Source organism: Scyliorhinus torazame, chromosome 16 (genome assembly GCF_047496885.1).
Source record: "Scyliorhinus torazame isolate Kashiwa2021f chromosome 16, sScyTor2.1, whole genome shotgun sequence".
Lineage (NCBI taxonomy): Eukaryota > Metazoa > Chordata > Chondrichthyes > Carcharhiniformes > Scyliorhinidae > Scyliorhinus > Scyliorhinus torazame.
In genome coordinates this window covers 112,256,451-112,273,836 of record NC_092722.1, presented here as the reverse complement: position 1 = coordinate 112,273,836, position 17,386 = coordinate 112,256,451, and the positions used below count along the sequence as shown (strand labels likewise).

At 49.0% G+C, this 17,386-nt stretch overlaps 1 protein-coding gene across 20 annotated transcripts in view; it reads right to left on the bottom strand.

Moving 5' to 3' along the window:
• Positions 1 to 17,386, bottom strand: part of fam13c (family with sequence similarity 13 member C) — a 304,619-nt gene that overhangs the window by 209,490 nt on the left and 77,743 nt on the right. For all 20 annotated transcript variants that reach the window (XM_072478901.1, XM_072478903.1, XM_072478904.1 and 17 more), the window contains one exon: positions 7,591 to 7,700. In XM_072478901.1, the coding sequence (XP_072335002.1) occupies positions 7,591 to 7,700 (110 nt within the window). Of the gene's footprint in view, positions 1 to 7,590; positions 7,701 to 17,386 lie in introns of those variants that run through there.

Below are 17,386 nucleotides of genomic sequence, written 5' to 3'. Positions count from 1 at the left end.
CTTCTAGGGCTGTGCTAACTGCTTGTTCCAGGGTGTTGTGAAAGTTATTTTTAACTTCTGGTGTAAGTTCGGGCATTGTTCTGTCTTTTGAGGTAAGAAAATTGGGTTTTGCAGCTTTAAATTTCATTTTGTTCATTTTCGTGCAGTTCCCTTTGAAGTGGGCGTGGTCCTGGTCATCTGACGTCATGACGCTAGTGACGTCATGTGCAGGACTCGATTGCGCATGCGCAATTCGAGTTTCCTTTACTATGCGCTCTTGGCATAACTGCGCATGTTCCTCAAGATGGCTGCCGCTCAGAACTTCCATCTTCTGTTTCAACCCTGTCTCTGCCTCGTGGTAAGTTTTGGCGCCGTTTTTTCCGATTTTCTTTTCTAGACACTGATTCTGTGTTTGTAAAGACTGACAGTATTGATTTTGTTTTTGTTCAGAAGCAAGGCATTTTTGTATAGCGATTTCTAGTTACATACTTATTTTGTGAAAGTTCTTCCCTCAAATTGTTATCAGATAGTCCAGAAATTAATTGATGCATTATCATAGTGTCTCTGAAATCAGCATAATCATAGCCTTGTGGTATTAACTTGAGATTTGTAATAAAATCAGAGATGGGCCCTCCGTTTCTCTGACAAGAGTTAAATCTTTCCAGCATCTCACCAGCCTGACTGTTACAGCGTTTAGCAAAGTTTTTGAGTATGATTTCTACTTTGGATTTGTCTTCACCTTCTAAGTAATTAAAGCAATGATAGATTTCTCTAGCTCCATGCCCTCCTGTTGAGAGTAGTAGGGCTATTTTCGTTGCGTCAGAGGCAGTGCTTAAATCATTAGCTGTGATAAATATTTGGAACAGTTGTTCAAACATTTTCCAGTTATAACTTAAATTACCGGTTGTTTCCAGCTGCCATGGAGTTCCAACAAATTCCATCAAATCAGTTAATCGTCGAGGATCCATTTGCTGCGAAGTCTTCCACTGTCGAATATCCGGTTTAAGTTTTTCTTTTCTTGCTGGTGTCTAGCTAGCTTTCTGAAATCACTCCGGGTACCATATGTTATTCTCTAAGTCTGAATAAAGATTGTAGACTTCCAGTTAACACAAATACTTTATTCAATGGGTTTGTTCTGTTTCCAGAGCTTAACTAGATATAGTCAAGAGGTATGACCAGTGAAGCTAAGGTAAGCTGCCTATGCTGAGCTGTCTCTGTGTGCTGCTGCTCACTAGCCCTGTGCTTCTGAAAGAGGCGGATCCTACCTTGGGTTGGACCCTTTATACCCGCCTCTGATGCCCTCTAGTGATGCTGTGGCTGTTACATCTGTCTGCAGTCCCTGGTTTATGTGCAGATGTATATACAGATGTACAGATCACTACAATATGCGGAGTATTTGGATGAGGAGCTCCTGAAGGAGCGTCAGAGACTTCAAATGGAATTTGGGCTCCTGTCCACAGATAAGGCAGAGGGGCAGCTGAGGAGGGTAAAAGGGGTGGTGTACGAATATGGGGAGAAAGCTAGTAGGATGTTAGCACATCAGCTGAGGAAGCAGGAGGCAGCGGAGAAATTTGGAAAGTAAAGGATATGAGAGGGAAGGTGATCATAGAATTTACAGTGCAGAAGGAGGCCATTCGGCCCATCGAGTCTGCACCGACTCTTGGAAAGAGCACCCTACCCAAGGTCCACACCTCTACCCTATCCCCATAACCCAGTAACCCCACCCAACACTAAGGGCAATTTTGGACACTAAGGGCAATTTACCTAACCTGCACATCTTTGGACTGTGGGAGGAAACCGGAGCACCCAGAGAAAACCCACACACACACGGGGAGGATGTGCTGACTCCGCACAGCCAGTGACCCAAACCGGAGTCGAACCTTGGATCCTGGAGCTGTGGAGCTGTGAAGCAATTGTGCTATCCACAATGCTACCGTGCTGCCCAGCTCTCAGGTGGTGGTGGACCCGGGGGCGGTGAATGATGTGTTTCGCGAATTCTCTCATCTACTTTATAAATCGGAATCCCCAGCCGGGGAGGAGGGTATGAAGCGATTTCTGCGGGGGGGGGGGGGGGGGGGGGGGGGGGGGGGGGCTAAAGTTCCCGAAGGTAGATGAGGAGCTGATGGAAGGCCTGGGTGGCCCAATTGGGCTTGGGGAGTTGATAGACGGATTGGGGGCGATGCACTCGGGTAAGGCCCCGGGATCTGATGGATACCCAGTGGAGTTCGACAAAACGTTTTCTGGGTTACTGGGGCCGCTGCTGGTTAAGGCTTTGAATGAGTCTAAGGAGTTAGGACTGCTCCCCCCAACGCTATCATAGGCATCGATCTCTCTCATTTTGAAGCGGGATAAGGACCCAGAGAGCTGTGGATCATACAGGCCAATCTCCCTTTTGAACGTAGTCACTAAATTGCTAGCAAAGTTCTTGGTCACACGTATAGAGGACTGTGTCCCAGAGGTAATCAGGGAGGTTCAGACGGGATTTGTGAAGGGTAGGCATCTGACGTCCAACATTTGACGGCTCTTAAATGTTATAATGATGCCAGCGGAGGGAGCGAGGTTGAGGTGGTAGTAGCCATGGATGCAGAAAAGGCCTTTGACCAGGTGTAGTGGAAGTACCTATGGGATATTCTAGGCAGGTTTGGGTTCGGGCAGGGATTTGTGGGCTGGGCCCAGCTGCTGTACCAAACTCCGGTGGCGAATGTAAGAACCAACCGCGTCCGGTCAGAATATTTTCGTCTCTGTAGGGGGACAAGACAAGCATGTCTGCTCTCCCCACTGCTGTTTGCCCTGGCCATAGTCATCGAATGTCTGGCGGGTGATAGTGGGGAGGGGTGGAGCTCTACGCGGACGATTTACTTCTTTATATCACAGACCTGTTGGGGGGATGGCTGGAATTATGGAGACACTGGAAGAATTTGGGCGGTTTTCAGGCTACAAACTAAATATGGGAACGTGCGAGGTGTTTGCGATTCAGGCACGGGGGCAGGAAAGGAGACTGAGGGAGTTACCTTTTAAAGTGGTGGGGAAGAGCTTCAGGTATCTGGGGATTCAGGTGGCCGAGTTAAATTTGGGTAAAGCGGTCTATCAGATGAAAAGAGATTTCCGCAGGTGGGACACGCTCCCATTGACACTGGCGGGGAGGGTACAGACGGTGAAGATGACAGTCCTCCCGAGGCTGCTGTTCTTTTTTCAATGTCCCCCGATTTTTCTCCCGAAGGCCTTTTTTAGGAAAATGAATGCGGTAATCTCGGGTTTTGTGTGGGCTGGTAAAACCCCGAGGGTGCAGAAGGCAACCCTGGAACGGGGTGGCGGGAGGGGGGCTTTGCCTGAGTTTTATTAACTATTACTGGGCGGCAACATATCAATAGTCAGGAAGTGGGAGGTGGGGGAGGGGTCGGTTTGGGAGCAAGTAGAGGCGGCATCCTGTAAGGGTACGAGCATGGAGGCTTTATTAATGGCGCCCCTGCCGTTCTCGCCGGCGTGGTACTCCACAAGCCCGGTGGTGGTGGCAGCCCTGAGGGTGTGGGGGCAATGGAGACAGCACATGAGATTGGAGGGGGCGTCGGTGAGATCACCGATTTGTGATAATCATTGTTTTGTTCCGGGAGGGGGGGGGGGGGGGGGTTGCTGGATGGGGGCTTTAGGACGTGGCAGTGGGCAGAGATTGAGAGATTTGGGGATCTCTTCATTGAGGAGGGTTTCCCGAGTCTGGAGGCATTAGAGGAGGAATTTGAGTTGCTGGGTGGGAATGGATTTCAGTACCTGCAGGTATGGGACTTTGTTCGGAGGCAGGCTCCAAGCTTTCCTCGCGTCCCCCTGAGGGGACTACAGGATAAGGTGTTGTCAAAAACGGGAATTGAGGAGTGGAGGGTCTCGGAGATATACAAGGAATTGATGAAGTGGGAAGGGGTCACAAGCGGGGAGGTGAAGAGGAAGTGGGAGGAAGAGTTGGGAGGGGAGTTGGAAGTCGGAATATGGGAAAAGACCTTGAGGAGGGTTAATCCATCCTCGTTGTGTGCCAGGCTTAGTCTGATCCAGTTCAAGGTGGTTCATAGGGCTCTTATGACTGTTGCCCGGATGAGTAGGTTTTTTGAGGAAGTGGAGGATAGGTGCGGATGCTGTGGGGGAAGCCCGGCGAATCATGTACATATCTTCTGGGTGTGTCCGAAGTAGAGGGGATTCTGGTAGGGATTTGTGGACATCATTGGGCAGCATGGTAGCACAAATGGATAGCACTGTGGTTTCACAGCACCAGGGTCCCAGGTTCGATTCTCCGCTGGGTCACTGTCTGCGCAGAGTCTGCATGGGTTTCCTCCAGGTGCTCCAGTTTCCTCCCATGTCCAAAGACGTGCAGGTTAGGTGGATTGGCCATGATAAATTGCCCTTAGCGACGAAAAAAAAAGGTGAGGAGGGGTTGTTGGGTTACGGGGATAGGGTGGAAGTGAGGGCTTAAGTGGGTCGGTGCAGACTCGATGGGTTGAATGACCTCCTTCCGCACTGTATGTTCTATGTCAGATGTCCTGGAAGGGAGGGTGACTCAGAGTCTGGAAATGGCAATATTTGGGGTATTGGAAGATCCGGGAGCCCAGTGGGGGGAGGGAGGTTGATGTCCTGGCCTTCTCCTCCCTGGTGGCCCGGAGACGGATTTTGCTGGGATGGAGGGACTCAGAGCCTCAAAGACAGGTGTATGGGTCAGCGACATGGCAGGGTTGCTCAGCCTGGAAAAAATTAAGTTCGCCTTGAGAGGTTCAACACAGGGGTTTGCCTGGAGGTGGCAGTCGTTCATCGACTTCTCTCCACATCAAAAACCATCCATCCAGCCAACAGAGCTAACCGACCCCTGAATATCCCTTTATACCGGCAACTCATAAAATAAACCTGTCAATCTCGGCCTTGAAAATTCCAACTTTCCAAAAAGAGAATTTTATATTTTCAACTCTGTTGTGGAAAAGTGATCCCGGATATCTCATCGAATGACCCAAGTCTGAATTGTAAAAATGCTTCCTTTTGTTCTGGATTTGTCCACCAGATAAAAAATCTTTCTGCGTCTATCCTATTGAATCCTTTTATCATTTAAATATGTCATTTAGATCGCTGCCAAACCTTCTGAATCGACCAGAATACATGCCAAATTCATGCAATATGTCCTCCTCATTTAACCCTTTAACCCGCGGTATCATTCTGGTGGATCTGCATCGCACCTGCTTCAAGGTCAATATGCCCTTCTCGATATTTGGTGCCCGAAACGCAACGTTCCAGACAAACTATAAATATCCTCGGAGGTTACCATTGACCACAATCTGAACTGGAACAACCATGAAAATGTTGTGGCTACAAGAGGAGGTCAATGGCTGGAAATTCTGCAGACAGTAACTCACCTCCTGGCTCCCCAAAACCTGTCCACCATCTACAAAGCACAAGTCAGGAGTATGATATAATATTCTCCTTTCTCCTGGTAATTCCAACAACACTCAAGAAGTTCAACAACCTCCAGGCTAAAGCAACCCAATTCGCACCCCATCTACCACCTCAATCATTCACTCCTTCCATCACTGGCACACAGTAGCAGCAGTGTGTCCCATCTACAAGGTGCACTGCAGGAACTCACCAGGGCACCATCAACAGCTCTTTCCAAACCGTGATCGCTGTCACCTAGAAGGACAAGAGCAACAGATCCATAGAAACACCATCACCTGGAAGTTCCCCTCCAAGCCACTCATCATCCTGACATGGAAATATAACGTGCATTCAGTATCGCTGGCTCAAAATCGTGGAACTCCCACCCTAACAGCACTGTGGGTGTACCTACACCACATGGACTGCAGCAGTTCAAGAAAGCAGCTCACCACCACCTTCTCAAGGGCAATTAGGAATGTTGGCCTGGCTAGCATACCCACATCCAGTGAAAGATTAAAGAAATAAATCAAAATTAGCAAGTGCAAGATGCCCCAAGTGAAAGCAAGTGGGATGCAAAAGCCTGGCTCTGGGACTTTCCAACTGGAATCTCCGGGATCTTGTCATTGCAATGCAGATACTTGCAAAGTATGAGGATCCTATGGAAATGATGGGAAGATGTGCAGTTATGGCAAAAATGTCCAATGTCATCCTTCACACAACTATTAGAGAGTGTTTCTTAACACTGTAGAGCTTGCTGAGCAGAGCGGACATTTCAGGAACTTCTGTAAATGTTGTTCAGACCACAGCTGGCTCCTAACACAACTCGGGAGCGATACAGCCTGCCTGCCGACTGCCTATCAGTCCCCTGTGATGATGCTTTTGATCCTGGCTTCCCTTGTTTCTCCTTTTCCATAAAGGTGGATCATTTCTGTGGGAAGGAAACATTTTACTGCATAGGCATGCAAACTGGCCCATAATCTGCGGTGCGAATGATATGTTCCGTGAGTCGCCAATCTCTGAAAATTGCTGGATGATTTTCACAACTCCACCATCAGCTTCACAAAAACATTATCTCGCCTTAACCCTGCCCCCATGAGTTTCAAAATGTTGCTGCAATTGCATATTAATTGCCCATTAAACTTGTCAGTGAAAGTCAAGTCTTGCAATTAATAACACAAGGACCCTTTTAATGTAATTGTCGGTGAGTCGGTCAACCTCAAAAGGTGATCTATTAGAAGTAAGTTCTTCAGGAAGCTAAATTTATCAAAATGTCACATTTAGCATTTACATGTTACTTTTCCATTTTGACTTTTTTAAAACCCTTTCCTCATCCAAACTTTTTTTTCCCTTCTTTATATCTCTTTTTCTACCTGATAGGATTCGAATTCACCCTCCTTCTCAGCCTCTCCTCGGAACCTTTAAATCCCATTGTTTGTGAAGGAGATAAGCCGTTGGTTCCATTGTTCACTGGGGTGCCAGATATTTGGCTGCCCTCTGCATGCTGTGGTCAATCAGCTTGAGTCGATCCAGCAAGTTTACAGCATGGAAATAATAGCATGGACTGAAGGGTGCAGGAAAAAGTCTAACAAATCCAATTCCCAGAAAGCTTTGGCCCGCGATCAAGTCAACTCGCAGTGCAAATGTGCACGATTGTTATTGATCTGGAAGTAAAACAGTATTTCAGAAACAATCCAGAAAACATTATGGGGTGGGGGGGGGGGGGGGGGGGGGGGGAGAGTTCTCCGGCCGTTGTGATTCTCTGTTCCCGCGGGTGGGTTTTTCGGGGGCGTGTAGTGGCTTCAATGGGAAATCCAATTGAGAAGTGGTGGGAAGCGAATGTTGTGCCGCTGAGGATCGCGCAGCTGGGTTACTGGAGAATGCAGCTCTATATATCACAAGGTATGTACTGACCAAGCACTGCAAATACTAGTGAATAAAATAAAATACAATTATTATTTAACAAATCACATAGATGCAAAATCTGCTGCGTAATTTCAAATATTAATTGGAAACTGAGTGGAAAGACAGATTAGGTAGGTTAATACGGAATAAATAGCATTTACATACTTACATAAAATAATACACAGCCCATAATGTTAGGAATATTTTATACACACCGTAGTGCACATGTCACAAGGTTATTGGCAGCAAGAATTTACTTTTATGAGGAACTTGACCACTTCCCACCAACCTTGAGGGCCATTAACGTACCTATTGCAACGTTCTCCTCGCCTCAGTGCAGGGTCTTCAGAATGTTTGGTAATGGCTGTCTCGGTTTTCCCTCTGCTATCTGCTGGTGGAGGAGTCCCCCTCTCCATCGCCTGCACAAAGAAAGAGGAATAGTATTTTCATGCCCGTCATATCAAGGTTCGGCTCATACACGCCGCAACTTCTAAATGCCGCTTTCGGACCCATCAAGAGTTGAGAAAGCGATCTGCTCTGCTGATGTAACATGGTACCATCTGGATCAAGGCCAAACTGTGCCCCCCCTGCTCCTGATCAGGAACAAACTGAGAAGCATCTAGCCTGTTCTGCTTCCCTTTTTCAAACTTTATATTCTTCAGGGCACTAAAATCCTCTTTGTGGCGCAGTTAAAATAATGACCACCCAGTTTATATTTTCCTGTAGCTGCATGGTGGTGATTGTTGAGTGCTGTGCAAAGACTCACTCCTCAAACTGTACCTCGGTCTGGCTGATTGATTAATAAAGTGCTTTTCTGCCGTGTGGCGCAGCTGTCTGAACTGCCGTACACAGCGGGGGGGAGCTGCAGCCAATAGGCATCACCTTTCCAGGTTTGAGATTCCAATTCCAAAGCTGCAGGACACAACACTCCCTTTCATCCACACACCTCAGATCCCCCAATTAAAAAACAATCACTCCACCCCAAAATCCCGACAGCTGAAATAAGTACAATTCTCTCAGTCCAAATACAATTTAGCTCGGCAGTGAGCATTACAGCAATTCGTAGCTGGGTGATTCAACAAAAAAAACCACAATTGGAACTTCTGGTGGCGGCCATTCTGGTGGCGGCCATGGTGTGAGTGGTCGCACATTTGGGCGTGTTTTTTTCAGACCTTTTCACCAGTTAACAGGTGGATGTGAGGCAGAAAATAGATGCAGGAGAGTAGGGGGAAGAGATTGACCCTCTGGTGTATGGAGCTGAGGGCCAGAAGCGGTCGAAAAAGAGGGAATCAGTCGGTTGGAGCTGGTGCGGCACCTGCGAAGCACGTGGAGATGGCGGAAGGGTAGGGAGCAGCCCTGCTGGCTCAGTGGTCAACGGACAAGCTGGTGAGCTTCTTCGGCTGATTATGGGGGAGGGGACTTTAATACGGTCCTGGATCCAAGACTGGACCGGTCGGGCGCAAGGTCGGGGACAGTGTTAAAGAACAAAGAAAAGTACAGCACAGGAACAGGCCCTTTGGCCCTCGAAGCCTGCGTCGACCATGCTGCCCGTCTAAACTAAAATCTTCTACACTTCCGGGGTCCGTATCCCTCTATTCCCATCCTATTCATGTATTTGTCAAGATGCCCCTTAAACGTCACTATCGTCCCTGCTTCCACCACCACCTCCGGCAGTGAGTTCCATGCACCCACTACCCCCTGTGTAAAAAAACTTGCCTTGTACATCTCCTCTAAACCTTGCCCCTTGCACCTTAAACCTATGCCCCCTAGTAATTGACCTCTCTACCCTGGGAAAATATCTCTGACTATCCACTCTGTCTTTGCGCCTCATAATTTTGTAGACCTCTATCAGGTCGCCCCTCAACCTCCTTCGTTCCAGTGAGAACAAACCAACTTTATTCAACCTCTCCTCATAGCTAAGTCGGCTACAGCCAAGGAGCTTTGGGGTTCATGGAGCACATGGTGGGGGGAGTGGATCCATGGAGATTTGGGAGGCCGAGGGCGAAGGAGTTTTCGTTTTACTCCCATGTGCACAAGGTGTACTCCCGAATAGACGGTGGATGTCGTGTGTTCGGCGATAGTGGTGTCAAACCATGCCCCGCACTGGGTAGATTTACGACTTAACAAAGTGGGGGCCCAGCACCCGCAGTGGAGGCTGGATGTGGGACTGTTAGCGGAGGAAGAGGTGTGTGAGTGGGTGAGGAAGGCCATCCGGGGATATGTAGAGATTAATGGTACGGGGGAGGTTTTGGCAGGTGCGGTTTGGGAGGCACTGAAAGCAGTGGTCAGGGGGGAGTTTATTTTGATTCATGCGCATAGGGAGAAGGCAGAGCAGGTGGAGATAGAAAGGCTAGTGGAAGAAATCCTGCAGGTGGACAGGAGATATGCAGAGGCCCTGGAGGAAGGGCTGTTAAAGGAACGGCAGAGGTTGCAAATGGAAATCGGGCTGTTATCCACAGGTAAGGCGGTAGGTCAGTTGAGAAGTGTGAGAGGGGTGGTATATGAGTATGGGGAGAAAGCGAGCAGGATATTAGCGCATCAGTTGAGGAAGCAAGAGGAGGCAAGAGAGATTGGGAAACTGAAGGGCTCAGGTAGGAATATGGTCCAGGACCTGATGGGAAGGGGGGGGGGGGGGTGGGAAATGGGGTGTTTAGGGAGTTTTATAGCAAATTGTACGAGTCGGAACCCCCAGCCGGGAAAGAGGGGATGAGGTAGTTTCTGGGAGGGTTGGAGTTCCTGAAGGTTGATGAGGAACTAGTGGAGGGTTTGGGGGCCACAATTGGGCTAATAGAAGTTGTTGAGGGGTTGGAGGCGATGCAATCGGGTAAGGCCCCGGGACTGGACAGGTACCCGGTGGAATTTTACAAGAAGTTCTCTGGGGTGTTTGGACAGCTGTTGGTAAGGGCCTTCAATGAGGCAAAGGAGTTGGGAGTGCTCACCCCGACCTTGTCACAAGCATCGATCTCCCTCATTTTAAAGCGGGATAAGGACCTGGAAAACTGTGGGTCATGCAGGCCGATCTCCCTGTTAAATATGGATGCTAAACTACTGGCGAAGATCCTAGCCACAAGGATCGAAAACTGCATCCCAGGGGTAATAGGGGAGGACCAGATAGGGTTCGTTAAGGGGCGGCATTTGCCGACCAACATTAGGAGGTTACTTAATGTAATTATGATGCCTCCAGAGGGGCGCGAGGAGGAGGTGGTGGTGGCCATGGACGCAGAAAATGCCTTTGATCGGGTGTAGTGGGCATACTTATGGGAGGTCCTGGGGCGGTTTGGGTTTGGACAAGGATTTGCGGACTGGGTCCGGTACGGTTGCTATACCAAACACCGGTGGCGAGTGTGCGGACGAATCGGGTGAGATCAGACTATTTCAGGTTACATGGGGGACAAGGCAGGGATGTCCACTTTCACCACTGTTGTTTGTCTTGGCTATAGTGTCATTGGCAATGGCATTAAGATCGTCGAGGGTGTTGGCTGTTATACCAGGCTCCGGTGGCAAATATAAGAGCCAACCGTGTCCGGTCAGTATTTTAGTATCTGCAGGGGGACAAGACAGGGATGTCCGCTCTCCCCATTACTGTTTGCCCTGGTCATATCATAGAGCTCTTGGCAATGGCCCTTAGATCATCAAATGCCTGGCGTGGGATAGTGACAGGGTGTGTGGGGGGGGGGGCACAGAATCTCTCTACATGCGGACGATTTGTTGCTCTATGTCACAGACCCAGTGGGGGGATGGCCGAAATCATGGAGATACTAGGAGAATTTGGGCGTCAGTGTGGTCACCGATTTGTAACAATCACTGGTTTGCCCTGGGGGGGGGGGGGTCTCGTTTTACGCAGATGATCTACTTTTGCACATATCGGACCCACTGGGGGATTGGTGGGATTGTGGGGATGAGAGGAATTCGGCTGGTTCTCGGGATACAAATTGAATATGGGTAAGAGTGAGGTCTTTGCGATCCAGGCGAGGGGGCAGGGGAAGCGATTGAGTGAGATGCCGTTCAAGGTGGTGGGACGGAGCTTTTGATAGTTGGGTATCCAGGTGGTGCAGGAGTGGGAAAAGCTGCATAAGCTGAATCTGGGTCGGTTGGTTGATCAGATGAGGGGGGACTTTCGGAGGTGGGACGCGCTCCCGTTGTCATTGGCGGACGGATTCAGAGAGTTAAGGTGACAGTCCTCCGAGGTTTATGTTTGGTTTTCAGAGCCTTCCAATTTTTTTCCCAAGGCGTTCTTCAAAATAGTGAATGCAGAGATCTCGGGATTTGTTTGGGCGGGTAAAGCCCCGCAGGTGAAGAAGGTGCTGCTGGAGCGGGGGGAGGGGGGGGGGGGGTAACTCCACAAGCCCGATAGTAGTGGCAGCCCTGAGGGTGTGAGGACAGTGGAGGCAGCACATGGGGCTGGAGGGGGCGTCGGTTTGGGCGCCGATATATAATAAACACCGTTTCACCCTGGGCGGTCTAGATGGGGGGTTTCAGAGGTGGCAGTGGGTAGGGATCGGGATATTTGGGGATCTGTTTATTGATGAGGGTTTCCCAAGCTTGGAGGAGCTTGAGAAGGAATTTGAGTTGCCGGGGGGAATGGATTCCAGTATGTGCAGGTGAGGGATTTTGTGCGGAGGCAGGTTTCGACCCTCCCGCACCTGCCGCACCAGGGACTGCAGGATAAAGTGGTGTCGAGAACAGGAGTAGGAGGGGGGTTGGTCTCAGATATCTATAAGGGACTGATGGAGTGGGAGCACCGATATGGGAGGTGAAGAGAAAGTGGTAAGAGGAGCTGGGTGGGGAGTTGGAGGCCGGGTTATGGGAGGAGGCCCTGAGGAGAGTTGATGCAACCTCGTTGTGCACCAGGCTCAGCCTGATACAGTTTAAGGTGGTCCATAGGGCACATATGACTGTGGCCCGGATGAGCAGGTTCTTTGAGGGGGTGGGGGATAGGTGTAGGCGCTGTGCAGGGGATCCTGTGAACCATGTCCATATGATTTGGGCATGTCCGAAGCTGAGGGGTTTCTGGCAGGGATTGTTGACGTCATGTCAGAGGTCTTAAAAGTGAAGGTGTTGCCTAGACAAGCTATGGTGATCTTTGGGAGGCCGGAGGTGAGAGAGGCTGACGTCCAGGCTTTTTGCCTCCCTGGTGGCCTGGAGACGGATCTTACTAGGGTGGAGAGCCCCTGAAGTCGGGGGTATGGGTAAGCGACATAGCGGAATTTCTCAGACTCGAGAAAATTAAATTCGCCTTGAGGGGTTCATTGCAGGGGTTCGCTCGGAGAGGGCAGCCGTTCATCGACTTCTTCTCATTGTTTTTTCAACATAGAACATGGAACATACAGTGCAGAAGGAGGCCATTTGGCCCATCGAGTCTGCACCGATTCACTTTAAGCCCTCACTTTCACCCTATCCCCGTAACCCAATAACCCTTCCCAACCTTTTTGGACACTAAGGGCAATTTAGCATGTCCAATCCACCTAACCTGCATGTCTTTGGACTGTGGGAGGAAACCGGAGGAAACCCACTCAGACACGGGGAGATCGTGCAGACTCCGCACAGACAGTGACCCAGCGGGGAATCAAACCTGGGACTCTGGCACTGTGAAGCCACAGTGCTAACCACTGTGCTACCGTGCTGCCCCAAATTTAGAGTACCCAATTTATATTTTCGAATTAAGGGGCAATTTAGCGTGGCCAGTCCACCTACCCTGCACATCTTTGGGTTGTGGGGGCGAAACCCACGCAGACACGGGGAGAATGTGCAAACTCCACACGGACAATGACCCAGAGCCGGGATCAAATCTGGGACCTCGCGCCTTGAAGCAGCAGTGCTAACCACTGCGCCACCGTGCTACCCTGCACAAACATATAGGAGCTTGCCCTGCACAAAAATGTTGCTCTGTTCCCTATATTACTACAGTGACTATTTCAAAATAGTTTCCTGGCTGTAAAGCACCTTGGAATGTCCTGAGGTCATGAAAGTAAGTCTTTCTTTACAACCATGAGTACAAAAACAAACACCACAAGAGAAGCGCAAGGCTCCATCCTGGTGCGTTAGCTCAAAATGATTAAAACTAAACAGGTCTTCCTTTAGTCTTTCCCTTGCCAAGCTGTGCTCTGTAAATACAAAGTTAAAAATAGAATTTTTTTAAATTAAAAGCTTCCATCTCACTGGGAAGGTTTCAGGCTAACCCACGTCCAATAATCTGCTCCGAAAATTCTGCTCATGTTTTGACAGTTCTGACACTTCGCAAAAAAAAATGTCAATTTGCCTTATTTATCCTAATGTTAAAGCAACCTTTTTAAAATTCCAGGATCTGCATCCGCAATCTTTGTTCAAAACTAATCAGTGCTTCATTGGGCCATACCTATCTATGTACAAAGTGTAAAATCCATTTGTGAGCTGTTGAGATATCTTCTTTACAGACTAACAAACAAAGGAGAAAATATTACTTCCACCCAACTTCAGCTGTGGAAATGTAACACTCCAACTTCTCTTAATAATGAAAAATTGATACTTGGGAAGCTGATGGTGGCTTTCAATTGGCCACCAGAAGTACCTTTAAGGATTCCTGATATGGCCACTGAGTGCACAAAATGGACAGCTCAGATCACGCTGAGTTCAGGTAATTCACAGTCCAGTTTCTCAAAGAAGCCTGCAACAAGCCCTCCATTTCCAAAACCGACAGACCCAATGCCAATTTCGAGTAGGTGCCCCAAATACCAACTGAGAAGCCCCAACAAAATTGGCAGGTGGCACATTTCTGGCATGGGCATGAAATGAGTTGTCCACTATAATCAGACCCCCAAGCATTTGTTTTATGCCTACAAATTGTGCACAGCACGCTCCAATCTCCAGCCCATAGTGCCAAAAACATGAACTGATAAATGGATGAACAGAATTAGAAATCAGCCACTGATATTTAAAACAGACATCATCTTCAATGTGCCCGGAATTTGCACTTTTCGGGCAAAACTACTGATTGGTGAGGCTGATTGGTAGGTTGCTAATTACATTCAAATTTAGTATCCTCTTTCAGCATATTAATCAAACTCATTGAATGTCCAATTATTAGTTGCCTGTATTAAATTCGGTATGTGGGGCACACATTTCATTGCATTTTAATTGTGGTTTGCTCCTAGTGGAAGTACCTGTATTGCCAGTTATTCTCTCGTGGCCAAATCCTTATTGCACAAATGATCAAGCCTTTATCAAATTTCTGGTTGTGGGAGTTTGCTGTGTGTAAATTGGTTGAGATGTTTCCACAATATAACAGTGTCAAAAAGACTTAATTGGCTTTGACGTGCTTTGTGGAGTTAAAGGTATTGAAACACGTTGTATAAATGCAAGTCTAAGTAGTGCTCTGATTGGAGGTTTCAATATAAAGCCTGTTACACCAGTGTGAGAAAAGGCAGTTTCTGAATGAGATTGTGTGTAACAAAGAATGAAAGCAGAGACTGGCCGGAAGCTCTCAAAGATAAATAAAACTCAGGAGAAATGGTTAATAAAAAATACTGGCTAGTCCAGTCCCACCACGATTTCCCCGCCCCCTGCGTGGTGGGTTCCCGGTGGCAGCAGATGTGAACAACGGGAAAACTCATTGACAGCGGCAGGACTGGGAAAATCCCACTACCAGCCCATGGTGGGCCACCTCCGCCACTGCAAAACATGCCGTGAGGGGGGCACGGAATATCCTGCTCACTATATACTCTTATCTAAATCCTGGAGATCACTGAATGTTTGTTTTTATTACACTCTTGTACATGAGGTTATTTCATGTACAGTGTAGGGCCATTAATGAATTCTCTTTTACTTTGAAACTTATTGAGCAATCCCCCACGTGACTTGCTTGGAGGTCAAACATGGTGATAAGAAGTTCAGATGAATCTTATCTTTGGTTCAACAAGTATAAAGAAGAAACAATTAGATTTTGTTTAAGGTCAGATTAAACTAACCAAGTAAATGTTCAACAAACGTCTTTCCAATAAACCATCATCTTATATTCAATCTGCCATTCAAAAGTTAAACTAGGATATGTAATAGTAGACACAATTCATTTGGAAAGACCTTGGGTGGGATTCTCCGACCTCCTGCCAGGTCGGAGAATTGCCGGGGCGGGGGGGGGGGGCGGCGTGAATCCCGCCCGGCCGCTCCGACGGCGGTTTTTTGGCGGGGGCGGGGATCACGTCGCGCCGGTCGGGGGCCGTTGACAGTGGCCCCCCCCCCTGGCGATTCTCCGGGCCCCAATGAGCCGAGCGGCCGCCCGTTTTCGGTTGGTCCCGCCGGTGTGAAATACACAAGGTCCATACCGGCGGGACCTGGCTCTGACGGTGGCCTGCAGAGTCCTTGGGGGGGGCGTGTGGGGATCCGGCTCTGGGGGGCGGGGCTCCCGCGGTGGCCTGGCCCGCGATCGGGGCCCACCGATCTGCGGGCGGGCCTGTGCCGTGGGGGGCACTCTTTTCCTCCCCGCCGCCCTCTGTAAAGCTCCGCCATGGCCAGCGCGGAGAAGAAACCCCCTGCGCCCGCACAGGGATCACGGCAGCAATTCTGCGCATGCGCCAGAACACGCTGGCACTCCCGCGCATGCACCAACACACGCCAACCGCTGGAGACCCATTGCCGCTGGTTGGCATGGCACCAATCACTCCAGCGCCGGATTCCGCAACTTCCGGGCGGCCGGACACCAGAGTGGTTCACGCCACTCTTTGCCGCCGGGACGGCCCGCCCGCCAGTTGGGGGAGAATCCCGGCCCTTTTCTCTACATTAGTGAGAAATAGAAGGTATTTATATGGTGGCTTCCTTGACTGCTGGATGTTCCATGGCAGTGAAGTGTCATCATCATTGTAATGTAGAGAAACAAGGGCAGCCAATTTGTATAGAGTGAGCACCCAGAAATGGCAATGAGATCATTGAACAATTTACATTGTTGACTAACGTTGGCTGACGGATAATTGCTGGCCCAGGCAGGAGAAGACCTCCACTGCCCTTCTTTGAAATCATAGAATCATAGAATTTACAGTGCCGAAGGAGGCCATTCAGCCCATCGAGTTTGCCCCGGCCCTTGGAAAGAGCATCCTACTTAAGCCACACGCCTCCACCCTATCCTCTTTATCCCTGTAACCCAGTAACCACAGCTAACCTTTGTCTTTTGGACACTAAGGGCAATTTAGTATGGCCAATCCACCTAACCTGCACACCTTTGGACAGTGGGAGGAAACCGGAGCACCCGGAGGAAACCCACGCAGTCACGGGGAGAATGTGCAGACTCTGCACAGACAGTGACCGATGCCGGGAATCAAACCTGGGACCCTGGAGCTGTGAAGCAACTGTGCTAACCACTGTGCTTCCGTGCTGCCCTAAATAGTGCTGGGGATTTGTAAATACGTTGCGAGCAGTTCAGGGAAGATTTACTAGGCCTGGAATGGGTGGGTTGTCTTATGAGGTAAGGTTGGACAGGCTTGGCTTGTATCCACTGGACTTTAGAAGAGTAAGAGATGACTTGATTGAAAGATATAAGGCCCGAGAGACCTTGATTGGATTGGATTGGATTTGTTTATTGTCACGTGTACTGAGGTACAGTGAAAAGTATTTTTCTGCGTGCAGCTCAATAGATCATGAAGTACATGGGAAGAAAAGGGAATAAAAGAAAATACATAATAGGGCACACAAGGTACACAATGTAACTAAATAAGCACCGTCATCGGATGAAGCATACAGGGGTGTAGTATTAACGAGGTCAGTCCATAAGGGGGTCATTTAGGAGTCTGGTAATAGCAAGGAAGAAGCTGTTTTTGAGTCTGTTCGTGCGTGTTCTCAAGCTTCTGTATCTCCTGCCCGATGGAAGAAGTTGGAAGAGTGAGTAAGCCGGGTGGGAGGTGTCTTTGATTATGCTGCCCGCTTTCCCCAGGCAGCGGGAGGTGTAGATGGAGTCAATGGATGAGAGGCGGTTTGTGTGATGGACTGGGCTGTGTTCACGACTCTCTGAAATTTCTTGTGGCCCTGGGCTGAGCAGTTGCCATACAAGGCTGTGATGCAGCCAGATAGGATGCTTTCTATGGTGCATCTATAAAAGTTGGTAAGAGTTAATGTGGACATGCTAAATTTCCTTAGTTTCCTG